The following is a 27,463-nucleotide window of genomic DNA, read 5'->3' on the forward strand; positions in this document are numbered from 1 at the left end:
CCGCTCAGCCTCCTCCGCTCCCGGGTGATGCCCACGTGCAGGATCCCATGGGGCCACCGATGAGTTCGGGCAGTGCTCCTGTGTCTTCTGGCATCGGTGCCAGGGTGCAGGACACCCGGGCCTTTGTGTCTCGGGCTGTGCCAGCCTGGGCATCCCCTCCCGCAGGGGGGAGAGCTGGGAGGCAGAAGCAGCCGAGGTAGAAAGAGCTGGCCGCCTCTCCAGGTAGAGCTTTCATTAGGGAGTTTATAATTAAAGGATGAAAAATGTGTATGTGGGCACATTAGCATGCTGCTCGTGCCAGGCTTAAAATGTAATTGAGCACTATTAGTCCTCACAGCTGACAAGATGGTTGGTGCATCACCCGGCTCTGCCTCTTCACACAAAAGCCATCAGCCCCAATTGCCCTTCTCCCAGCAGAAGGGTGTAAGGATGCAGCTGGGTGTAAGGACGCAGCTAAGCGAAGAGGAGGCGGGCGATGGCCGGCAGCTGCTGGAGGAGCAGGATGGACCCGAACACAGCTTCCATCTCCAGCAACCCCCGTCTGGACCACCTTGGCCAAATTTATTTACTGGATGATGCTGCCCACGCCACCCCACAGGATCCATCCTTTATTTCCGCAGCATTTATCAACTCACCCAAGCGTACAAACAGGAGACCAGCAGTCACCCTTTTCCTTCTTCTCCCTTCCTGCCGTTTCCCTGGGGAGGACCTAGACCCGCAGGTGTCCAGCAGAAAACAGCCCCTGCTAAGCCTCCAGCACCGAGGCTGCCCAGCACCCTGCCGAGGAAGCCGTCACCAGAGGGAGCTGCAGCAAGGAGAAAGCCCTGCGTTTTGTCACGGCATCCCACAGCACAAACAACACCGCCCCAGCATCTTTTCAGAACATGTTTTTATTCGATGAACGCGGCTGTAACACAGACTGTCAGACCCCACGCGTGCACAGCCTGGGATGCTGCGCGCTCCTGGAGCACCGGGTCGGCACCCGCAGCATCACGGGGACATCGGGAGCTGAAGCTTTGCGTGCAGGTCTCGGCAGGACGGGACGAAGCACGTTGGGAAGAGGCAAAGGACAGGAAGAAGAGAGTGAGCTGGATCTGCCGCTGCGAGAAGGGCTGCTGAGGGTGCTGCCAGCGAGATGTTTGGGGTGCAGGGTGGGCACCCAGGGCTGCCTCCTCCTCACAGCACGCACAAGCAGACCCAGTGAAACCGGCGGACAGGTCCCCTAAGACTGAGGGGATTTGGCACCAGCTGGTGAAGACCCCGCTCTTACCCTGCTGTGGAGCAGCTCTCGTGCCTCAGATCTCGGGCTCTTACTTTTGGAAGCACGGCAGTCCCAAAATAACTGGACTCCCTGAATAAATGGCCTGGCTGGGTGCAGGGGCAGGGAGGGAGGACCAAGAAATCCTCTAATAAGAGCTTGGCAACTCTTACTCATCTTAGTGAAGCACTTGGGCCGCTCAACACCTGGATAAGATAGTTATTTTGAAGCATAAAGATGGATTTAGGGGCTTTTTTTTACTCCATGTCCACTTCCTTGGGAGGTTTGATTCTAAACAGTCAATACAATAATAAAAGAGAGAAAGCCATACTAAGGAAATTCAAGAGTTGACGAGACTCAGCAAGGACTGTTTGAACCCTACAAAGCACGTGTCTTTTGACTCACCAACATCACTTTACTGCGTTATTAAAAAAATAGCAATAATAGAAACTTGCTCTCTCTGAGTTCGAAGTCGAGCACGTCTGAGAAGATCCTGCGCCAACAGTCCTCCTCCTGGCAAGGCACTGTCCAGCCGTGTGGCACCAGCGAGAACACCTCTGTCACAGCCCCTGGTACAGTCAGTGTGTGGGCACACGCAGCAACTTTAGCTCGGTACAAAGATTAAAATTTAATTCACGCCGCCCTCTCCCTTTTAAAAAGCGGGGTACGTACAAATCTTAACTAAAAACTGGGAGCATTTGGCTCTCCACGGAACTTTTCTGTTACCCGAACGTTTCATTATTACAAAACTGGTTAAAAAATTCCAGATCATCTCGCGTAACAAACTAGAACTCTGCTTGCTTTCGTTACAAAAATAAGGCTGTTGCACAACAGGCAAAATTCACACTCAAGCAACACACAGACTCTCTTTTTATGAGCAAACACTGCCGATCCCCGCGAGCCAGCAGGATGTGTCTGGGGCTCGTGCTGCCCTGCACACGGCCAGCGTCACCCACAGGCGTGCTCTGAGCCACGCCACCGCTGCCCAACAGCCGCGGCAGAACTTGCTCTGCACTGAACTGGAGGCTTCAGTTCCACAACTAGCAACATTCAAGAGTTTTGTGAAACTCGTTTCATCCTCGGAGAACTCAGCGTGATTTTGCCTTCCCCATGAGTAAGCCTGGGATCCACGTGGGATCACTGCAGCGGATACACCTACCACTCCTGTGAGCTTTTCGAAGCTGGGACTTCGGGCAGTTTTCTAAGTTTACAACATTATCAAGTACGTGATAAATCCAGGATGGCTTCTCTGTAATTAACTGTGTCATTACATAAATTTGTATCTGTATTCTTTTTCAAAGTTAAATATTTTAAACTTTTTTTTTCTTTTTTTTTAAGGAATATTCTATATAACCTGTTAATGTACAGCTCCACCTCACGTCACATTCCCTTCTCAGAGCGAGGTTCAAGTCTCACCAGAACGTGGGAACGGTGACAAGAACATCACAATAACTTACTACATACAACAAACTTCCTAAAAATGCATATTCACATACTCATATATACAGACATACACATGTATATATGCACGCTATCAACTCCCGTTAAGGAGTCCTCTAGAGAAGGTGCTCTAACGAAGATTTTGGCTAGGAAATGCAACCACGGACTCGAAATCTGTGTGTGCTCTTGCTCCATCTAGTTCCCTTAACTGAGCTGAGGAGGCACCAGAGGATCTGAAGGGAAACTGATTGGTGGATGGACATCTTTTAAAACTTACCACCTCCTTTTTTAAAGCTTTCTTGCCTTTATACTAAAGGGAAAATTCATAGAGTGTTCCCTTTGTACTAAATGGAAAACGAACTAAGCAGCTTGTAGCTGAGACAACACCAACAGGAAGGTAACCTGTGCTTTACCCCAGAAACTCGTAGTCACAAACAGTGCTCATGTCGTAGCTCTGTAGTCTTGAGTCACCTCTTGTCCAAAATCTGAGAGCCAACAGCTCACCTGTTGTTCAGCATCTCTGGATGGTGACCTAGCGTGTACCCTCAGCAATCTGTGAACAGGACCGACCTTGGCAGCGTGGTTGGTAACAGCTGGCAAAGCTTCAGTCTGGGGGATCTCAACAGCCACGAAGGCAGGGCCAACAGAAACCTCACGAAGCTTGGAAAGGGCAAGTGCCACGTTCTGTCCCTGGGGGCGGTGAGGCAGCAGTAGAGGCTGGGAAGTGACTGACAGAGTGACAGCCCTGCTGAGAGGGACTGGGCTTTTGGTGAAGGACGGGCTGGTCACAAGCCAGCAATGCTCTTGCTGACGAGGAGGAACAAATGCAGTGGGCTATTTCAAAACAAGTGAGGCCTGCAGGCTGAGCACAGTTCCTGTCCCTCTCTGCTCAGCCCTGGTGAGGCCACATCCAAAATATTGTGCCCATTTTGGGGACCTTTTTCCAGTTGTAGAGGGATGTGAGGCAGCTGGATAGAGTAGCCCTCCACCACACCAAAGCAGCCAGGTGCCTAAAGCAGAACCTACAAACAGAAGGTAGGGAAGCTGTGCTTGGTTAGTCTGGCACAAGAAGGCTAAGAGGTGACCTAATAATACCCCACAACTATCTTGAGGGCACGAAAAGGATGGTGCCAAACTCTTCCCATGAGTGCCAGAAAATATAGGAAAGGCAACGGCCACAAATGACAACCTGGGAGTGCGTGCTTGGCACTAGGGGAGTACTGCAGCATCGGCACAAGGTACAAGATCTCCACCTCTGGATGCCTCTAACACTCTGCGAAACCACCTCACAACTGACCTGAGCTGACTTGGTGTTAGCCCTGGTTTTGACAAGGCTGGACCAGATGATTTCCAGCTGTCCTTTCCAGCTAACCTGTCTAGGACACCATAGTTACTGATTTTAATAGAACATGTGACTTGTTACACAGACAGGGCTGCTTCCTGACACTTCTTACAAGAAGCTGGGCTTCCTTCGAGCCACAGTCAGAGGCTGGGCATTGCAAAGAAGCTTTCCCACGTCATTGGTTGTCCTGACTCTCTCGTGGCTAACGGTGGAGCTGTGTTTTATTAAAAATTGACTCCAAGTTTTGGCAAAATTTCATCTTAAGACAATCCAATTATAAAGTTCCAATTTTGGGCGTTAAGTCCTTCTCAGTAGAGAAATACCAATGTAATCTTTAGCTATAAGACCTCTTCTGACCTACCAAGTATAATCCCACCAGGTGTTTTCACCTGCCTTTCACCCTCATTTGGAACAGGAACCATGTCAAAACATTTCACTTTGGCACCCCCTCCACAATAACGACTGTTTTTAAACAGCCAGTTGCAATGTGCACCATGAGGCAAATCAAGGTTTCGTGAAAAAGGTCAGCAACCCGTGCTTCTTACAATAAACCTGATCTAGCACAAACATAACAATAAATAAATGGGTAGCAAAAATACAGCAGTTACTGGCTTGGACTGAGATCTTATGATAACAGTTTTTGCCCTCTGAGTGATAGCTGGCACAAACATTCCAATAACCACCAGCACTTTTACTGTCGTGACGAGCTAACTTCAACAACAGTAGCTGGAAGAATCAAAAAAAGGTCAGGAACCCAACTATGTGAGCATACCCACGAATGACAGCAGCCCCCACTTCCACTTCTTATCTTTAAACGTGTGTCTATTAGAATATCAGTGCCAGCTGCAAAAGCAATCCAAAGACAAAAGTGAAACACCAACAGTGAGTATTTTAAAAAGGAAGATCAGTAGCCCAGACTTAATCCTACTCCATATAGGTGTTATTAACCCCGAATTGTTGGAGAGCACCGTCTCATGGCAAGCAGACTACTACTAAGGATGCGTTTGCTCTATCACAGTGATCCATAAGTGAAGCTGTCGTGTGCTGAAGGACAGGGTCATTCATCCAGAAGATGCGGTTGGTGATAGTTCAGATAGGTTTTCTAGGGTTATGACTCCTATTTAAAAGAAAAATAAGAGTAATTTTAAAAAGATTATTAACGCTATGAATGCATTTTCATCTTCTGTATCTGTGACTTTCACACATTCACACAGCAGCTAAGGACACAGCGCTCTGCAAGAGCAGCAGACTGACGCAGCGACGTGGCCAAGTTTGTACAGACAACCCTGCGGGACTGCAGCAGGTGCTTTCCCAGGAACACAGATGCACAGTTGTTACTTCTGACTGCAGCAGAACAGCACCTTTTTCTTAGGACTAATTGTCCAAGCACCAAAGCAAGGCAGACTGCAGGAATAACCTGTTTTTGGGGTTCCCTGCTGACTTCCCTTCCTACTCCTCTTCCCCAGGGGATCCAGAACTAAATGACTTGCTGGCAGGAGTAACACTCTGGATAGCCAAGAACGACCATCTAGGCCTGAAACAGCGCTGCTACCCAGCACAGCTATACCTACAGCAGCAAAGAGAAGGAAATAATCTCCTGTGTGTCTGATCTACTGCCCAAAGGGGCACCATACAGCCTCTTTAACAAAAGTCCAGGATCATTCAGGCTTCCATATGGCGATAAAAGCTCATCTATTTCACTGTCCTTGCAGAAAGATGTTAACTGGCTTGATTTCAAATTCTTTTCTGATTTGCATATATGCATTCTTTAAAATTTAATTCTTATCCAAAAAGTTGCTACAACTCCTGGCTGCTCCATCATTTCGGCATTTTTAAAAAATAATAATGCATAATGAAGAAATGCTGTCCTGGTTGGGCCACTGAGGCTGGTTCTAAGCCAGGCTGGTTCAGCACAATCATATTTTGGTGACATAAGCTCTGGATATTCCAGTGATCAAGACCCTAGCTCTGTCCTGTTAAGTATGCCAGTTGCTTTCAATTTACTACGACAATGTGGAGCAAAATGTACTCTTTAAACATTATTTTCCTGCAGTCTCAGCTTACCTCATGTACATGCTTAGTGTCACTTTGCTTTACAAAATGCTTTGCACTGCAATTGTTTCAGTTACCTCATTAGCATGATGTTGGTATGGACAGCTATAGTGCACAGAGGTGCATCTGGTCACAGGGAGTTCGTTCAGTTCAAGGACAGCTCAGTCTGAATATTTCAAGAATCCCACGAAAAGTCTGCCATATGACACTGACCTTTGATGCTAAATTTGGTTTCAGTCCAAGAAAGGAGAAGACAGTGTTGCTCTCCTTTGATTCGAAAAAGCCATCGTAATCCTAGAGGGAAAAAAAAAAGGAAAAAAATGATGAGAACATTTGTATTCGTGTTTTCCTGCTTGATCTTCCCACACCATGTATCAGAGTAAAGGGTGCTATGCAATAATGCTCAGGAAAACACTGGTACTTACCTGCATTGCCCTATGCAAACCTAACAGCTATTCTAAAAGGTAGTGATATCACCAACCCTGATGGCAAAGTAGAACACACAGATGCTTCAATTAAAGCACTTTTCATTACCTTATTTGACAGAAAAAATATAAAAAAGGATTTACATGAACATGAAATCTATTGTGGGCATATTTTAAAGGTACTTAAGTGCCAAACAATGCAAGTAAGTTTCCAATGAGGTTTTCAACTTGCATTTTAGCAAACCAAGATACTAACATGGAGAAATTCTAAGGCAACTGAACTCCTCAGTTCTTCCGTGGTGGAACAGAAGATTTAGCACCACTCTATCCTTTGAAATCAGCAAGCATATCTCAGCCTTGGACAACCACATACTTAACTATAAAATATTACCATAAGGAATTTTGTTTTACGGAAAGATTATTTAAAACAAGCTTTATTATCACAATTACGTCCTCTTTGTGTTTTAACTGCTTAAGTTCAGGTTCTGATCTCCAAGTGTTACTACTACTTTTATCAATTCATTTTTACTGCACTGGACACCTGCTACTCTTCTATCTACCAGATGAGCTGACAGTTTTCAGTTTTTGAGGGACAGAGATGAAAACACAGCACGGTTTAGTGAACGGATTTGGCACACAGTGAGAAGCCAGGAAGTTTCAGGTTCTCTTAGTGGTTTGGTAAATATTTCCTCTATGACCACTGGCAAACAATAAAGCACCCAGTTCAGATTCCTTTTCTCCTCCACATAACCATAAAGTGGAAATATTAATCCCTATTTAACCACTTCTGACATGTAATACTCTGTAAATGTCAGGAAACTTCAGGTGGGTTCACGATTACAAAGCAATTATCCCTAAACATCTAAGATTAGCAGTTATGCTTAACTTAGAAGCATTCAACAAGAGATAATCCTTTCAATACGGACTGTGCACACACACACTTTCAGTACAGAACAGTAACAGGTAGGCCCTGTGCCTCCACATACCTTCCACCTCAGTAACAGGCGTTCACAATGCCCCTAACCCCTAAAGTCAGCACCTCTTTGGCTCCTATCCTCTGACCTGGTTGCTTTTTGAGAGCTCCTTTCTCATTGTTAAAGCACTCCCACACCAGCACACTGCTGCACCGATGTGGACACCGCTATCCCAGCAAAGTGTCACTGCAGCTGCAGTCAGCCGAGTACCTTCAGCCTAGAAACAGCCACACTTTGTGCTACGTGCTTTCCCAGCCAATGTCTATATGAAAACCATCTGCCCTCCAAGATGCAGAGAGCCAGCAGAAGCCCGTGATGTTCGTAAAGCCTCAGATGTACTGGCTGACATGAGTAGAAGGAGCAAACCTCCTTCGTAAGATGACTTCTTGCCACTGCCTTCTTAAAAGATGGCAGATTGCTTTGCCACACCCAGGCACCAGGCAGTATTCCTCAACTTCACATCTACTGCTCTGCTGCCTTCAATGTTCAGACATTTACAGGTTCAGAGAAAAGCACGCGCTTCTTCTGTCTGTTTTTCAGTGGTTTTTTTCCAAGCATGATGCATAACTTCCAGCGAACACCACCTACTCACGTTGCTTTACAGGAAGAGCTCGGTTTATTTGCTTTTACTGCCAGGGGAACGAAGCGTTTGTAGGGATAAAGCCGCTCTGGAGCAAAGGAAGGTAAAATCTCCTGCAACGATCAGCAGCACGGACTGGAAAACAGGCTTTGCAGGCAGATGCTGCTTATCATGAAGGGCACAGAACTATTACTATCACATTTTTAAATGCTAACACATTAAGATATTAGGCACAGTTTCAAGCTCCCTCTTTGTTAATTTTAGGTGTGATCCATTCTGCCCAACTTTGAAATTAGGCATACAATTAACCAGAGGGAACAGGCATATTTATATCAATTAAAATCAATAAAGGTGATGAACTGATGCTAATTTCTAATTTAACATAAATTCACATGTAAACTGAACATAATTAACATCAATTAATCGCCACAAAGTAAATCCAAATAAAACTGGCAGGCCATAGCAAAAACCGAAGCAGTACTGGAAGCAACCCCAACAGTGCCACGGCTGAGAAGAGAACCACGTGCTCGATAAATACCTGGGTAAGTAATAAATTCAGCAATGATGTAGTAGTAAATGAGTAATACTGAAATTCTCAGCAATAATTACTGAAATACTCAGCAATACTGAAGCTCTGCCATAGGATGTTCAGTTGAGCCCTTGATCTCGAAGAACAAGACCAGAAAACTGCATGGCTGCTGTTCCACCTGAGGACGAGGCAGCCTGGCTTTGCTACAGATGAAAGGCCACGAGGGACACGAGCTAGATGAGCACCCACATGTGAAGACAGCGCCCGATCTGAGCAATACCCTTGTTTTCCTCCACTGGGCTGAACTACAGGTGCGTCACGCTATTGTGCAGCTGAAGGTAGGGCAGCACGGGACAGGTACAACCCACAGGGGAGAGGGAAGAACCCTTTTTATATCAGGGCAGGTGTAAATTGGTCGAAGCTGCTCATTACAACCCAGCGAACCATAAGCAGCCACCCAGGCAGCTGTTGCAAGCATTTCTGCAGCAGCACGGCTCGAGGAGACATCATTTCCACTGCCCACCAAGAGCACCCTTTCCTCTGAAGTGCTGGTTATCAATTTTTACCTCCAGAAGCGCCCACAGGCTTTTTTCCACATTCCTGCTGGCTGGATCAAAGCTGGATTAACTCACTGAAAGAAACCAGAAACATTTGGGCCACGTGCAGAGACACTAACTCAGTGGGTGGGGACGTGAAAATCCCTGTCTCACGTAACAAACATCTCCCTGCTGACAGCAGAGGCTGAGGAAGGCAAACGGTGCTTCAGAGGAAGCTGGGACCTTCATACACAGCCCACTTGCAAGCCAAGAGCTTCCCCTTGATAAATCTCCACGGGGCACCGCCTCACACGGACGAAGGCCACCACCAACCTGCTTTTGGAAAGGCAGCAGCCCCCTGGTTCTGCAAGCTCCTGCAGTCCCCTTGCCACGGCACCACGCAGCTCCACGCAGCCCAGCAGAGCAGCGCTGCCTCGCCCCTGGAGGCGCTGGGAAAGCAGCTGTTAGCCTAAAAATACACACGCGTGGCAAATTGCCACCCACTGCACCGCTGCGGAAGGCAACCCTGCACACAAACAGCATTTCGACCGTGTCTGTTGCTTTAAATTATGATCCCTGCTGCCTTCCAGAGCTGCTAATTGCACGTGATTAACACGCAAAATCCTGGCGAACTCGGGAGCTGATTAAGGCTAATAAACCAAAGGGGACGGTGGACATGAATCATCAGCAACGCAGGGATGCTCAATCCCTCTGGAGAAGCTGAAAAGCCACAAAAAAATAAAAATACAGGTGATAAATCACAAAGATGAAGGTATGAAAGGTTACAGAGAATGATGAATGCCAGTTAGGGTAAAAAATACATCTCAGGATGGTTTGAGGGGACAGAGGAGCCACAGGACAATAAATAAGGTGAGTAAAAAGCTATTCCAAGCTAGAAGATTCTTCTGAACAGGTTACCAACCACCTGACTGCTTCAGACCTGGCTTTCATCTCTGCTTTCCCTGCTCCTGCGGAGTGATTCTTAACCAGAACAGAGGCAGCCCGGGGCTGAAAAGGTTTTCAGAAGCAAAGCCACCCCAGGTGGTAACGGGAGGACGGCTGCGAAGCTCGCTGCGGCAGCAGGACGGGCGGCGCTCGGCGCAGAGCTCAGAAGCACAGGAGGCACACTAAATGCTTAGGTGGCCTTACCAGAAGGCTGGAGTTCATGAAAGAGGAATGTAATAAGAATTATCTAATAAGTTAGTGATATACTTGCTTCAGAAAAATAGCTAGAGTCAGGGAAAGTGCTCAGTGGAAGTATATTATATGCTTGGCTTCGGTCAGCGTAATTAATTGTTTGTGCTTCAAGGATAACAACAACAGGTCAAAGTAAACCATTAACGCAGAGCAGGTTTCATTTAGCAGTTATACAGATACTGCCTGCACATCGCTGCAGCTGGGAGCAGGGGCACGTTTTACCTGATGACATTTCCAAGACAGCGACTGTGAGCAAAACTCCTCCCAGGAAGTTTCTTTAAAAGAGCAGGCTGGCTGTGCTGGTGCTGGCTTTTAACTCGCAAGAAGAGAAAGAGTGAGCTTGTTAAACATCTCAGGCAAATCCTTAATGTTTATCAGGTGCTTGCCACACAAAGGAGCAGAAAAACAAGCAACTTGCCCAAGCGCAGCTCGACTGCTTTTTATAATGATTTAAAAAAAAAAATGTACTAATTATTGTACAGCACTTAAAGAGAAACCTATTGCCATGCTGCTTTAATTTGTTTCTCGTCAGCAATCATTTTTAATGTCTGATTGCGATCTCTCCATTATTTTAAAAGGGGCAAGGTAATTGCTCTTACAAGAAATAATGGCGAGCTCGTAATTTCAATGCACTGAAGGAGCACTTTGCTGCTGCCCCAGCTAGTGCTGGATGCCAACGAGAAGGAGCTGTTAGCATCCTTCCTGAAAAGGGCAGCCGAGTTCGCTGGCCCAGCTGACATTCACTCACTGATCTGATTAGGATTACAATGGAAAGCCTTACTCAGCATGGCTCTCCTTGCAGTGTGTGCACACGGGTGTGAGCCTGTTTGCACTGTTACACAGACACACAAAAATAAGATCTCGTCTAGACGACACAGGACAGCCAAAACATAGCACAGCTTCCCATTAGCTACCCTTCTGATAAGATCTTTGGGCAGGATTTTTAAAGAGCTCATGTAATTGATTCTACAGAGCATCCTGCTTCTCTCCTCCTAAGGGCTAGATGGTTATTTCCGTAATCTCTCCAGTGGTAGGCTTGCAAAAACAAAGGCTTTAATAAAGAGGAGCCCCGTGCCAGCTCCAGCTCTCGTTTGGACAGGGCATGCCAAAGGCAGGCTGCCCTGACATCTGCCATTCATTCAGGGGACACAGACACGGGCTGTCCAAGAACTGACAGGGCAGGGGGATATCTGGGGGGAACAGGGGCAGAGTAAGCACTATGGATGGCAACAGGTGCCCCACTCCTGTGCACCTTCTAGCTCAGTATTTTCTGTGTCCAGCTGTTTATTTAGGTAAGAATATTATCAAATCTGGCAATGACAGGAGTTGGAGAAGAGGGAGGGACTGAAACCTTGGGGAGTGAGCAATGGTAGTCATCCCCTTACAAGAAATCATGGCTAAAAGACATAAATTATCCAACCTGCACAGAACTCTGCACGGACCTAAGTCAGCTTTGACGTGTTTTAAGGCAGCTGTAACTTTGCAATAGGGACGACAACCACACCAGTTGCTTTTCCTCTTGGAACATTTTACTCTTCCTGAGATCAGGTGACACCTCTGAGCACAACACAAAACACAACAGATTTCCCTTTCCCTCTGTTTATTTGGGGAATGAGGCACTGCTGAGAACATCTTTCAACCTTTTCTTTGTTTTCTGTGGTTCCTTCACAGAACTGAAATGCAAAGGCATTAAAGAAAGCAGAAAAGCACACTAACTGCACTGGTGATGTGATGTATTAACACCATGGTTATTTATAAATGGACTGTAACTGCTGCATCTTCAAAGTGTTTCTTAGAACATACCCATATAAACATGATTGCAAGTGGTGCAATGGTGCACTGAATTAGTTATTTTATCCTTCTTCTTCTCTGACAACAGCCACAACCCTCACTAGATATTGCTCCATCTATTTCCCGTACAATACTACGTACCCTCAAAATATCACAGCCATTTAACACACTTTCTTATCTTTTCCTCGGTATATTTTACTAGCCCAGGCCTTTTATAAAAGCCAATAACCAAAGTCATCATGACCCATTCAAGAATAAACCCTTTCTCTGCAAAGAATGATGGCACAATACAAAGTTTTGATTTCATGCAGAGAAGAACTAGGATCCCAAACAAAATTGCTGATAACTGATGTCACACTGATTATCCATGAGTTCTGCAGAACATCAGTGCAATTAAATAAATGAAATACCACAATTTTTGTCTTTTTTTTTTTAAACTATATTCTGTTAAGGTGATGGTTCTAATTTTACAGTGGTCATCTTTAACTGTTTTAAAATATATAAACACCCTACATTATTATACTTAGGAAATAGTGTCTGAAAACAGACAAAGGTGTCTCTAAAGTTGTATCAAATCTCTGTCAGCTATCATCATCACATGGTGGGATGGTTCACAGGAAGACACCTGCAACTTTACCTTGAAACAGCTCTTCATGAAGTTTAGAAAGCAGAGAAGAAAGTTCAGGTGGAAACTGGATTTCTCAACAGGAGTTTACTCTCTCCACTACAGGATGAACAGCAGCACTGACACATTACTGGTACCAGCTCTAACTGCTCTGGGGATGACAAAATTCTTGCACTACTTTATTACTGCTGAGTTTCTACCTTCTTAAGCTCTAACACTGGGCAGGCTGGATACATTTTGCCTCTGGCACCGTGCTCCTTGGATACATACCACACAGAGCTAGAGCTCTGTCTTGCAACATGGAAAAGCAGTGGGGAAGTGGATGGCAAAAGCACAGATACAGCCTGAAAGCTACAGCTGTGTGGACCTTGCAAATGGCCTGCGCAGTCAGCACGGGGACAACCAGTGCTCGATACTGTCAGGATGGAGAAGACGTCTGGGCAGGGGCTGCTTTCCAACACCAGCTCTGTCTTCTGTGTTCCTTGTTTGAGAAACAGCTTCATCAGGAAGGCAAACAGCTCCGTGTCACCGTCCCCTGGTCACTCACATTCAGCCCAGGCTCTGTAGATGTGCAGTTGCAAAGGTGACTCAAAATGATTTCAACAAACAGCTTAAACTGACCACATGGGGAAATTCTAACTAACAGAAAAAGTAATTTATCAAGAAAGCTTCAGTGTAATCACTCATTATCTAAATAGACAGAATATGATGTCTGAGGAATTCACACTAGCTTGTATCTACAGAGACTATCCCTCTTGTGAGGGCAGAATGGGACCACCACGATGCTGAGCGAGTTGGATAAGACATTTGCACAGGTGCAGGGAAGCAAATGTAGGCTTGCTGGATACCAAGCTAGCCTCACAACTGCCCTGGCTCCTAAAGACACTACAGCAGGCATGCTAGAGGTGAATTATGCCATATTGCTTGAGGATCCAGAGAAACAGAGATCAAGCTTTGTGTACCTGTAGGCACAAGAAGTAAGACAAACTCCCCAACAACAGCTCAGGACAGAAATTTTGATATGGTCTGTAACCTGTTTTCTTAGATCCTCTCTTTTCTTTTTCCTCTTATCGATGAGCAGTTACTAAATTGCTATTTCACACACATAAAAAAGGACAAAAAAAAGTATAGGATTTTTTTCCAGGATCTTAAAAAAAAATAACAGAAGAGACTGACACTTAACAGCGTAGAGGAATCAGTGCCATGGTGATTCCCCGTGCACTGCCTAGTCTCTCAAGAACACTGCGCCCCTTCCAGCAGCGTTTTTGATTTCTTTCTTGTCTATAGACCTTCGCTGTTTTGATGGAGTTGATACCCATGTATAACATTTCAGGGAAGGACAACAAATATCATGTGTCCCTGTCTGTGCTACTGTGCCCACCCGGCACTCCATCAGTGCTTACTTACCCTAGCACTCTAAACCATCTGAGCAGCTTCCAGGAAAAAAAAAAAAAATAAAGAAAGAAGAGTTAGCCTGCTATGTAAATATTTTCCCTTCAGCTCAAACTCCCACCTTCATTTTGGTTGGCCTAAATTTCAGGCAATCTCACATCAGCGGCAGATTTTGTGCATATAAAACTGTCACTGCTTCAGCGTGCTAACTTGAGCTTGTAAGGTTAAAATTAGAGTGCAGCTTCACGGGGAAGTGGAGATTTTCTGTCTTCTGAGAAGATCCAGGATTGGCTTCTAGCCTGAGAAGGCTGCGTTCACTTGTGGGGGTATCAGAGAGAACAGAAGGGGGAGGTGTGTGGTACAGGCCTAATTTCAGACTCTGCTTCTCCAGCATTTCTTTCTAGAGTTGTACCAGGGGGCTGCAATTTCTACTCAAGAGCCACGTACCCAAGATTTAGGCGTGTCAGTCCTTGGCATCATGCTACACTCCCTCTGTGAACCCAGCCCTAACGTACCCGGCCACAGCGACCTCTCCATCTGTCTGGAGTTTCAGAGTCTGTATAAAAAAGCACTTTTATCTTGCACTAAGCAAGATAATCACTTATCCCTTCTTTTTTTAGATAGTGCTTTTAACTTGTACGATACTAACCAGCTCGTGTTATGCTGTATCCTATCGATGACTTTTTAGAAAAAAATCTGAGCAACTCACATGCTAACTAGTGTAAGATAAATATGCAATGAGAGGTAGAACATTTAGATTTTTTTTCCTGTAACCTTGAAAGCAAAGGATTTAATAGCGTAAACTTCGAAAAGAAAATGACCTACAGTCTTCATCTTCTCATTTTTATTGGATCTGGCCGGGACTCAGTTCTTTTTTTTTTCACAGGAACCTCCATGGCGCTGTGTTTTGGATCTGTGACTACAGCAGCCTTGATAACACACCGGTGTTTTGGCTGTTGCCCAGCAGCGCCTGCACAGCATCAGAGCTCTGTCTGTTTTTTACTCTGCTCCCCAGCACCACCTGCAGTGGGGTTGGGAAGAATTCAGCTGGCCAGAGGGATATTCCACACCAGATAACATCACACTCAGCAATAAACACATGGGGCCATGGGGTTGTCTTACAAGATAGCCATTGCTCAGCAACATGCTGGAGCTGTCTGCTTTTGGGATATGGTATGGGATCGTCTCGTATCACTTGGTCATTTTATCCCCTTACCTTCAGTTACTAAAATGCTTCTCCTGACCCACCAGTTGTTCTCAATTCTCTTCCTATTCTCTTCCCTGTCCTGCTTGGAGGTGTGGTGTGAGCAATCAGCTGTGTGGCTCCTTAGGCACTAACAGCAATCTGCTTTGGCTCCTGAACAGGGACTTCAGGGGGTTCAAGACAGTGACAGATTTGATAAGCGTGTGCCAGGCTGAACTTAGAGCTGTTTACCTGGCACTTGCTGCTGCTGGTCACAACGTTGACTTCTCTGTTCTGGATGTTGATTGATTTGTTCCCTCACTTGCTCCATTGCTTGCTCCCTTTCCTTCTGTACATCATACACCAGGGGCTATTAATGGTGCTGTGGCTGTGTTATCATTCTGGTTTGCCTGGAAGAGCTACAAGAAAAGCACTGGCCTTGAGCCTAATCTGGTATCTGGCCCCTGCACTGCTGCCATCCCCGTATTCTGCGAACCATTTTGTGGAGACAATCAGCAGTTGGTCCTTTCTCCTCTTCTCCAGGAGCCACTTTGTGAAGGAATGATCAAAGACATCTTCTGCTTCCACCCTCATTGCAGTGGCCCTCCAAATTCTTGCATAACCCTGTGTAACCACAGTGCTTGTACTGGTGCTGATTACGGCTCTTCATAGGGTTAACCACCCCGCTGGGAATCCCACACAGCAACGTGCCCCGAGGCAACTAACTGCAGGGCAGCAAGGCACCTGGGAGAATTTGAGCAGGTAGCTAGGGCAGCTTTCTCACTGCCATGCCCGTGAGCCACGCCGCCAAGGTGCACCTTTGCAGCACACGCAGGGTGCTGGGTTTTGGATCTGTGACTAAAACAGCCTTGATAACACACCAGTGTTTTGGCTATTCCCCAACAGCGCTTGCAGAGCACCGAAGTCTTGCCTGTTTCTCACCGTGCCCCATTCTCACCCTTCAAAATGAATAAGCTGGAGGTGGGTAAGGAGTTTGGAAGGGGGCACAGCTGAGAGAGCTGATCCAAACTGCCCATTTTTCATCTGAAAAATGCTAGAGATGGACATTTAATGTAAGACTAAAATGTCGATCCACACTTTAGTAAGGGAGAGGATTAGAAACCCTGCTGTCAAAAGGTCACGTGGTACCTTCTGGTGGAAGAAAAACAAAGACAAAAAAGGAAAGAAAAGATTTTTAAAGCAATCATCATGGGCTTCTGGACAGACACAGGCTGAAAAATCTATAGTAAATGAGTGGCAGCAAGCCAACAGAACAATGCAGTTCTTCAGGTCAGTGTCTCAGTAGCACACACAGTGGTGAAAACAGACTAGCCTTCCTAATAAGCACTTTTTTCCCAAATTAGAATAATGACAATGTCTTAAAGAAAGGGGTTAAAGCACGGCACATAGCAGAATTGCTAAATGTCATCCTAAGATGACTGAAACTGGATAAATGCCTTCCTTCCCCAATTCTGAGACTCGTGATTATCTGTGATCTCATTACATGATGAAACTGCTTTAGAAAGAGCTACCCAAAGAAGTATGTACTATTACATGAAGCAAAATGTTAACTGAAGGTCTCATATATTGCACATCATCTGATCTGAGCACGTCATCCCTGTAAAGTTAAGGATTCCTGAATCAAAAACCTGTAGATTGCTATTCAAACAAAAATTCCTTCAGAGGCTGAAATATTATCTAACTCCTACTGAGAAAAATGGCTCTACTTATCCCGTTTTTTGTAGCCTTTTCCAATGTATCTCAATTTTACTTTTCCTTAAGCAAAATGTGTGAGTTCCCTCTGTGAACACACAACAGGCACTGACATTTTCTAACTCTTGCAGAGCACTAAACTAAAGCAAGAACTGCAGCAATCTCAGATTCACACTACTGTAATTAAATGAGGTTCGTGTGTCCGATTTGACTGAAATGTAGACTCTTCTCACAGACTTACGATGTTGCAGTAATGCCACTAAGATGAAACAACTGACTGTAAAGTCATAAAAATATGTAAATTATCAGTGACATTGCTATGACATAACACTGGGTTATCAGTAAAGTGATTTGTGTTCTTGTGTGCTCACAGCTCTTATCTGGTTTGTTCACATGAAATAAAAAATGGTTCTTGCTGAAAAACAATCCTTACTTATTTCAAAATCCTATTAGCTAAGCTTGTTACCGAAAAATTGGGGAATGGATGTCAGAAGACTGAGAAAAGGAAAAGAAAGATTCATGATCATATCTGCAGCTACATCAACTCAGAGAAATTTCAAGGTCTCGCTCACACTTCAAAACGTGGAGTTAGTCTGTTAGTACCAGAAGGATCCCTCCCACTGTGGTACAGGAAACATTGTTTTGTGAAAAAAAAGGTCATCTTTTTGTGCCTTTTTTCCCCCTTATAACAGCTCATACATATTCAAATAGCCAACACCAAGCCTTTTTGGGCAATTACTGAAAACACTGAAGCCAAACTTCCTCTACAGCGCAGTTACATTCTGGAAACTGATTGCTTCAAACGGTAGTGTCCTACCCAGAAAAATGGGGACAGGAGGAGCTAAAAAAAACACACCCCAAACATTAATGCTTTTACTAATACAGAAGAAACAGTAGGGCTACGAGCGTGACACGGAGTCAGGGCTCTTACATCACAACCTCAAGCATCTTTCTTGAAAGAGGATAAACAAAATAAAGAATATACCTTGCTTTTGCTTCTCTGGCCCTCATACATTTATGGAGACAGCAATGGGTCTGACCAGTCTGTACTGTCAGTAATAAGGTGTAAGTCAGAATGAGTACCCAGGCAGTTTCCTGGTAGCGTGCTGAGACTGTCGAACTGGCAGGCAAAGCAGCAGACAGCGTTTGTTAATAGAGCAAATTGGATCACAAGTTGCCTGGACACAAATCAGGAATAAGCTACAATTTTCACTAACTCAATGAACCGAAATCCTGGTGGTTATTTTTTAGTTTAAGTTATTTAATAGTGATTTTTTTTTAAAACATAGCCAAGATAAACATATGAAGACCCTCACTGTGGAAATCAAAATGGAGACACGATGTCTGCTGACTTCAGCTAACTTCTGTGTGATATTCCAACCTCCTTTCCAGTACTCACCTCCTTTGTCTCCTGCCTGATGTTCTGCCCCCAATTTATTACCTGAGAACTTCATTACCTAATGCTGTCAGGTTAAATGATGAATGTAGAATATATGGCAGATACTTTTTCCTTCATCCTAGAAAATACACAGTTTCTTTCAAAGCATGTTTGCTCATTAAAGGTGTTCCTGCAGCCAGTGAGGTCTGGTAATAGGATTAACTCTGCTCAAAACAGCCATCAGCTGAGCAGGCAGATTAACAAGATCATCTCACATGTTGCACGACATCTTTGGCTGTGCTAATGCCAAACAGCAATTTCTAAGACTAAGTTAAAACATGCCGTAAAGAAAAGCTGCAGAGATGCAGAAAGGATAAAAAACAACTGCTTAAAAAAATGTATTCCGCAGACAAACTAGCATCACACTGAACAAAGCAAATATTGTTATTTGCAAGTGAGGAAGCTGCTCCATAAGCGAGTGTTAAAATTCCTTCCATGTCCCAGATACTTTTCGTTAATGGATATTTCTCACCCTGAAGTAGGAAGATATGAGTTAAACAACTGAGGTAGAAAGCACACAAGGAAGGCCAATACGAAATATACGGAGGGATGCTGAATATCTTGTTTCAGAAAGCCAGTTAGCTGCTGCACCATACTCAGTCTGTTTGTGGCCGAGGATCCTGGATCCTCCTTGTGCACTTCCTGCCCTAAGCTACCCACCCAGCGCAGCGCAGCTGACGGGTTCTCAGCTGATGGGGATCACCCAGCAGCCACAAGCAGCTCAGCTGCGCTGCAGCGGAGTCAGGCAGGGGTAAGTTAGAACCCGCTTGGATTTCTCTCCACCACGCTGCAGCCAGACACCTACACAGTGCCCACACTTACTCTGGTCCAGCTACTGTGACCCCAACATCCCCATTTCAACCTCCTACAAAATTTGCACACAAACCTCACAAAATTGCTTCCTGAGGCATCCAGCGTGGCAAATCTGTCAACCTCACCAGCCAGCCTAGCGGTCACCTCAGCCCTGCCTCCTAAAGGACATACAGATGACACAGCTGAAGCATGAAAGAACGTAGCAAGGCAGAGAGGACCCAGCTCTGGTCTTCTGACAGCATTTTGTTAAGAGTCTCAGCTCCGGGAAGATTCTCCCAGACTGTAAGAGCACCTAAAAATCAGGGCTGCTGGCTAAGCAGGGAAATAAAACATTCATATGGCACCGTTCTTAATGTATCAGTCAAAGACTACCACTTCAGCTTGCACTAGCAGATGGAGAAGTTATTGCAGCTTACACCATCAGACAAATTAGCCCACCCATCGATCTGCTGTCAGATTCGCAAGCTCTCAAGCTTACCAGTCTTTCAGCAGAAAAAGAGAAGTCTCAAGCTGCTTTTCTTTAGGGAAAAATAAAGCTCTTCCCAAGTTCAAATAGCAAATAGGTTTTGTTTATCCTAGAGACTCTGACTGCATCAAGGCTTTCTAAGCATAAATTAAATTTATGCTGTTACAGCAGCAGAGAGGGAGCTTAATTACAATGACAATGTAACTCAATCTAGGCAGTGCTCTCATTTTCTGTACCAAAAATTTCCTTCTGAATTTTTACGCTTGGCCTAGACCCAAGTAGCACCAAAACCAGAACTACACAGATATTAGCGGCCTTACAAGGGACTTCACCATCAGCAGGCTGTACACGAAGCACGTAATGTTACCAATTCTTACATCCACAGAGGACATCCGCTAGCTGAAGACAACACACGCGTTTATGGAGGATCTGAATTTTCACTGCAGGATCCTCCTCCCCCAAACTTTAACCTTAACCTTCAGATACTGCTGAAGAAGCTCAACAGCAAGGTCTGTCTGTTTCAGTGGCCATCAGGGCACACAAACCACGGCAGCTACTTACTCCACAGTACCGGTCGTCGCTGAATATCTGCGGTGGCAGCGGGTTGCCTTGTGCGGGCTGCCTGTCCTCGGGAATGTTTTTGTACATCCACTGTCTTTTCTCCTCTGACATTGTGATATCCACTTCTTCAAACTCGATGCGATTGGCTTCCAGAAACCTCACCACATCTTGTTGCCTCTTCTTTATCTAGATGAACGAAAGGAAAAAGCAAAACAATACATCAGAGCAAGGCCCCCATAACCCAGACTCATTTGCAAACCTGAGTGCATTCCTTCTATCCTGTCCCACAACCACATGACAGAAAGTCACAAGCTCAGGAAGAGAGAGGAGAAAATATTTTTTCCAGTTTTAAATTCATCGCAGTCAAACACTGCTGCTTCTCTGCAAGTTGGCAAAGGTTATGCTTCCTCGCTTCATTTTTAGAAGGCTGTCTCTCTAGTCCTACTGTGGGAATGTCAGCCTTTACTCTCTAGAAGAAGCTTTTTAAAAATAATCTGTATAGGACTGTAACAAGTAGGAGGTAAAAGATGTAGCTGGTTTTCAAAATCATTCGGGGCTACATTTTTGAAGTATATAGGCAGCTAGAAATGCAAGGTGAGCAACCTGGCATGTCCCAGAAGAGTCTATAGGTGTCTATAGGTGTCCACTGAGATAAACACATTGGTACATCTGAGAGGGGAAAAAAAAGAAGCACACTCCACGCCAGCTGCACATATTTTTGTTTTCCTAGACATCTTGTAAAAATGCAGCTCCATGGTTTCCTAAAGAAGGCTCGCTGAATCTTTAATTAAGGGTGTCTGTCTGCATAATACACATGCCTAAAAATAAGCATGATCTCATCTCCTGAAAACTAACTTCGCTGCAAAAAAAGGCATTAGGTATGTACTAAACGTATGGGGTTTCTGCCCCTCAAAGAGATTATCATCCTCATGCAAAAGCCCAACAGAAGCAGAAGGCTGGCAGTTTTTAGCTGATTGCACCTACCTAATGTCAGCTCTCACCAGCTAGCTGGGCTCCAAGCAGATGCAGTCAGGTGAAGACGACATCTGCCTCACAGAGGATTTTATACCAAGACAGCAACCTTGAGAAAGAAAGCATGTGGGGCTGAGGAGAGCTGTACTCATTTGTCTCAATCCTCTCTGCATTCTCTTCAGTCCGTGCTGTATTTTTTTATCTACTTAATGAAATAAATTCCTTCAGAAAGAAGCTACAAATTACACGCTGTATTTTTACAGCTATCATCAACAGAATTATTTGATGAAAAAAAAAAATACAGCTTTAATATTTTTACAGTATTCCTGGAGTGTTGGATCCACACAGCCGCCGATTGGCATAAAGCCCAGGTGGATGAATCACGCCTGTGGGCATCATATGACCCAGATGCTGTTTGGAAATCAGAGGATTTTTCAAGTGCATGTGAGCTGTTCTTGTCGCACAGCCCATCCTGTCCACCTAAATGCACCACGAAAAGGCACAGCTTTTGGTGATGGAATCACTGTTTCCTTGAAACTAAGAGAGTAGCCAGCTCAAGAAACCAGAAAGACAAAGGGCTTAAAAGATGACTGCCTTCCTGAAGAAATGGGCTGCATCATCAGTTCGTGTCTCACAGGCTTTTTTCTTCCTCCCTTTTATTTTTTTAAACATACACAGCATTGGATTTGAGGCATATTGTGCAAGGATCATTTTTTCACGCGGAAGGCTACAAATTGCTTGCAAGCAATGGATTATCCACAACAGCAAAACGACTGCATCATCGTCATCACTCCCGGGACCGACACCAACCTGACTTTTGCAGCTTCCTTACAAATTGCAAACAGGAATCGTGTTGTCAGTGCAGAAGTCAAGGATGAAAATACCTTCCTCTCTCTTTTAGAAAATAAATAAATACAAAAAAAGCTGCAAGAGAGGCCCAAAACAAACACTTTTTCTTCCAGTACTCTCTACTGTGCACACAAGTTTAAGTGCCACTCAGCTTTAAGCAGATCCCTAATACTTTACCCTTCACACCATGAGAGTTTCTCCCACAAACACACATTTCCCAATTTCTCCTTTTAATTTTATAAACCTAATTAAGATGTTGAAGGGAAATAAATTGTTGGGGATTTTTTTTTGCCTTTTTTTTTTTTTTTTAAATCCAGAAGCTTTGCAATTCTCCACATGACATCTGCGTGAGTTATCAGCTGTGGGTGTGCCAGCTGCATAAATTTAAACAAAATGCCCTGAAAATTTTTAGCCAAAAAAGTCACATCTCCTCCTCCTCCTCCCCCTAGTGAGTTGACTGAAGTCAGTAAAATGAAGCGAGAGAACTATTTACATTAAAAATCCCGTTAAATCATGCCTTGTTGTTGAAGGCTGATGCTCAGAGCATCTGCCACAACAGACGCCAGCTGATGCCTCCCCACGAAAACCACAGGACCTTTGTCTTCCCATACAACTGGATCCGTGCCGCAGGAGTGCGTCAGCCTCACGATCCTGCCTGCAGCTCACATTTGTGGTTGCTCCGAGCTACAAAACTCTGCTGTTCGGCCCAAGAAAACCCACAGCAGAGACAAGATGCTCCAAAGAGCAGTGCCACCTCTTCCTTCCTCACCTCACTACACAGAGGACCTGAGCTCCTGTCAAGAGCCCGGTGAAGATCAGTGCATCCTCCTCTGGCAAACTACCAAGGGAGTTACCCCAGCCCTCTTTGTGAAATCTGGGTTTTTACCTTGCTGCTTCCCGGCTTCCCAGAGCTTGACGTAACTAAAAGGAACCTGAAAAGGGTATTCCTACAATCAGAAATGCCACGTTCAGAAAAACTCATTTCACGGCTATTCATACCTCAGTTTGTGAAAGCCTTTGTGTTCTTTTAGGATAGGCTGCTTTAGCATCAAATTGTTTTGCTTTTCTTACATCTCAGCAGACCAGGAGACTGTAAGGTAAACCATCAAAATATCCATCCACTGTGAAGTCTGAGGGGAAGAAACACTCATCTTGTATGCCATAACAAGACTGCAGCTTCCACAGGCATCCTGTTTATCTCACCTCAGGCAGGCAATTCAAGGTTGATTTTTTTTTGAAATTTCCTTATAGTCACAGAAGAATATTAGCCGTAAATACAAATAGGAATAGGCAATGTCACCTCTTTCTATTAAGCAGCCACACTGCCTATGAAACAAAATCGGGATCTGCTTACCTGATATGATCCTAATCCATCTCTAACATGGCGAAGAAAACTGAGCCAAGTAGTCTACTATTGTGATCCAGTGTTTGTCTTCCACATTTTGAGCAGGCTGACTGCTTTCTGAACCTCTGTTTTCATGGGTTTGGTTTTACTCTTAGTCTGTGTTGCTACCCACAAGAAAAACATCCCCGGAGACATCTCCCTTTCGTCCCAGTACTTGGAGCTGGTTTCCTTATTAGGGCTAAAACCAGCAATAATGTTGATATACACAACTGCTTAAATGAGTTAATTGCTTATTCAGCTCAGTTGATAAAGTCCACTTCAGCTGAAGCATCCAGGCTTTCTCTCCTGGTTTTCATTTCTTTATCCTGACTTGCAACAGGTAACAGCAGAACAGGTTCCCACTGACTTTGCAGAAATACTTGGAAGCCATCCTCGCACCAGGCCAGGCGGGACCCCTGGGGTTATCTGTTCTGACCTCCAGCATCCCTGAATTAACTTCGCTTAGGAGTAGGGAGTTTCCTTCAAACTGCTTTCCCCTAAGCTCCATTCCTTAACTGTTAATGACGGGGAACCTATCCGTCTTGGTAAATTGTTCCCACAGTCAATTAATGCCCTCACTGAAACCCTTTCCTGCTTCTACTCAGAATTCACCTCTCCCGCAGTTTTCAGCCACTCGGCCTTCAATATCTTTGCCTGTCAGACTGGAAACTTCTGCTGTAACGTTTCTGTTTCCTACACAACTAATATGGGCTCATGTCACTCCTCAACCATCTCCCAGCTAACCTTAAAAGTGATCCCTAGTAAAGGCAATGGTCTTGTCAAAAAGACAAAGAGATCTGCAGCTCCTTTAGCAGCAGGATAACAAAACGGGGATGTTACCATCACAGGTCATGCCCAGAAAGGACCAGAAACTCAGCAAAATTGGATCACATCCTCTATCCAAAATTCCTTGAAAGCTTCTCATCACTTCCAATGGGTTACTTTGTTTTCTTCTCTCTTCCCTCCCTATGATTCCTGAACATTTTCAGATCTTCTGTGCCAGGACTTGCCTACTGAGAGCTTTTGGTGAACCAGAGGTGCATATTGTATCATCTTGTCATTACTAAATGGCCGTGTGATGATGCAGATCTCGCTGCTGGCTGCTCCCTCCTGCCCAGCAGCTCCTGCAGCTTCCCGTGCACAAGCACCACGCGGGAGGCAGGGGCACGAGGGGGGCATCAGTAACATCAGCACCCCTACCCGACAGCAAAACCACACCCCAAATGGCTCGGCAGAAGGTGAAGCAGGAGCAGCTGCAGGTATCTGAGACATGCACTGCATAAACGGCGTTGGTGTTAGACACACACAGGCTCCGGCTCTGCCGCAGCTGATAGCATCAGTGGGGGAGCCTTCGCCTTTTTAAGTCATGAAAATAAAACCAAAGGGACTGCTGCACTGTAAAAGCAGGTGCAATGTAGTTACTGCAGAGGGTTACTGATCTTAATTGCTCGTACAGATGAGGCTTAGCATTGCTCCCAGATACTGAGCAGACACTACACTGATGAAGAGCTGCAAGCCTTCATACCACATCAGATGAATACTTCTCTAAACAGCGATAGCTGCAACCCTCCACCTACCTGCCTTAGAGAAGCAAGGAAGCAACGCCTCTTCCCAACACTACACAACACCTGCATTCTTCTCTTCCTTGTTTCCATCGTGGTTTTGGTGCTTCTGTACGGAAGCAGAGAACAACCTCGCTCACCAGGACTGGCACACAGATCCTCCTGGCCCGGTGACGGCTGCAACCTGCGGTGACACAGATGCTCTGCTGGATTTTCCTTCTTTGCCTAGCTCAGGGAAGGAAAGCGCGACTGAACCCTGGCAGTTTTGACTGCAGAGAGGTGGCGGGGCTGTGACAGCCCTTCACAAGGCTTCAGATGATTAATTCATTGTTCTGGGCACAGCAGAACACAACTCCGCTGGGTACACAGGGGAAAGGGAGATGAGAGGCCGTGGTGAGGTGGCGAAAGGAAGAAGAGAAGAAAGAGGAAAATAACTCTGCATTACATAACTACTCCCAGCAGCAAAGTAAGCGGCTAGCTGCTGCAGCAAGCACGTGATAGAAGAGCAATGGCCTGCACGGAGACCTCCCCAGAGCTCACAACACCTTCAGCACTTCACCCTGAAGAAAGCCTATACATTCGTGTTTCCAAATCCTACAACTTGACCACAGATCCCTTCCATCTGACCAGAAATAAAGCAGTGCCTGAGCAGCAGCCACACGCAGCGTGCACTGCCCTGGGCTGCAGCCATCAGCAACCTGCCGCTTGCAGACAGAGACATAATTAAGGACACGCCACATGAAACCCTCCATCAAACCAGGAGGGCAATCTGTTCAGCTTGATGTAAAGTAAGCCTGCGGATCCCTGGGAACTGCTGAGACACCGCTTTGCCAGGCGATTTTTACCTCTACCTCTGCGTGGGATACGCACGCTACCTTTGAAAGAGCCTCGTATTTACAAAACGCAATTAGAGTTTGAGCCAGGCTTGTTTTTTTAAAAGGCTCCTCCTCACAAGCAGTCAGCAAAGGAAAATTCATGATTTAGTTTTGCTGTAAAGCCACAGGAGACAGGGAGCTTTGTTCCATATCCAAGGCCTGCTAGCCTCATATTTTCATTGTTAGATGCGGCACTGCAATAAAACACACTTAGATCTACTCATCTATATGTTCTTATTGCGAGTGGAAGCAGTAAGTTTCTTATTTAAGATGGTTTGTAAGAAGCCTTCGTTCTCTGTGCAAGCACCAAGGTTGTGCTCAGAAACACGATCTATCTTCTAATGAATGACACGACTCCGTGTCCCATCGCATCAGGATGAAACCAAACGGCACTGCTCGTGGAAATCAAAAAACTACTAAAACAAATCTTTTTGTTTGCTTGTTTTCAAATGATGTTGGGGATCCTAGCGGCTAGCACAACATTACAGACACCTTCAGCAGCCCGCAAGGTTTTAAGGATTCATGAAGCCTGTTCTCAGCTATCATGAATCGCTCCTCCTGACAGCACCGTCCTGCAGGACTAGAATCCTTCATTGCAAAAGACTAACAACTCAAACGCGAGCTGGCAGCTGAAATCTTCCAATAGATAGATGTTTTTGTTTGTAGTTTGCCATATGTTTCAGCGATTCAAGAGACTGGTTAAAAAGAAAGTGTTATTTTCGTGCATTTTTCCAACAGACATCTCTCAAAGTTGCCAGAGATTAATTTACATCTCCTGCTTAGCATTCTGCGCTTAACTCCTCCTGGTTCTGTTCTCTTTTGTCAAATTGGCATATTTATAGCAAGTATTTTGCATCATGAAAACACCCCTTCACCAAGCAATATCTGTCTTCCTTTTCACACTGTGTACATAAACACAAGTACGATAATGGCAACCTTCACTTGTTCACCTGCTCTTTATTGGTAGGAGAGTTTGCCTCCTCACCAAACACAGGTTTTTCTCTCACCTTCATGCTATATTTTATTGATTCATACGCTTATTTCCCTTTATTTATGCAAGCTGTTCGATTCTGAAGAATATCCTTTCTTCCCAGTCAAGTCCCAGTGCAGCAAGGTAGTTAAATTATCAGAAACTCAGTCCTTATTCCTGCAGTGATGAACCAAAAATTGGTGTTTGAATCTCGCAGCGCCTCCTCCCGAGGCTGGAGAGCAGGGAGCAGTTTGGGGTCTTGCACACAAGTCCAATCCCACTGTGGCTGAAACTCTGCAGGGATTTAGAGGGGTCACTTTATTGATGGGAATCCAGCTGGCTTGGTAGAATTGTGATTTGGTAGTGGGAAGAAAACACAATTATGTTTTGTTTCTTTTCTTACATAGTTGGGAGCCATTTAAAGTTCACTGAAATAGCACTAAGATCAGCTTTATTAGCAGGCTTGGGACAGTAAGCGTTATAATAATCAAATTCTGTGAAGAAAACTTAAAGTTTTGACTTAAAAAAAAGTCCCT

At 45.1% G+C, this 27,463-nt stretch overlaps 1 protein-coding gene across 1 annotated transcript in view; it reads right to left on the reverse strand.

Annotated features, from left to right (window-relative positions):
- Positions 1 to 572: 572 nt before the first annotated feature.
- SH3BGRL2 (SH3 domain binding glutamate rich protein like 2) overlaps positions 573 to 27,463 on the reverse strand; it is a 37,816-nt gene continuing 10,925 nt past the window's right edge. The window contains exons 2-4 of the mRNA XM_082756361.1: positions 20,316 to 20,501; positions 6,306 to 6,386; positions 573 to 5,157 (exon numbers count right to left, since the gene is read on the reverse strand). Of these exons, the coding sequence (XP_082612487.1) occupies positions 5,149 to 5,157; positions 6,306 to 6,386; positions 20,316 to 20,501 (276 nt within the window). The 3' untranslated portion in view covers positions 573 to 5,148. The remainder of the gene's footprint in view (positions 5,158 to 6,305; positions 6,387 to 20,315; positions 20,502 to 27,463) is intronic.

The sequence above is a fragment of the Aythya marila genome, assembly GCF_965140915.1.
Source record: "Aythya marila genome assembly, chromosome: 3".
Classification (NCBI taxonomy): domain Eukaryota; kingdom Metazoa; phylum Chordata; class Aves; order Anseriformes; family Anatidae; genus Aythya; species Aythya marila.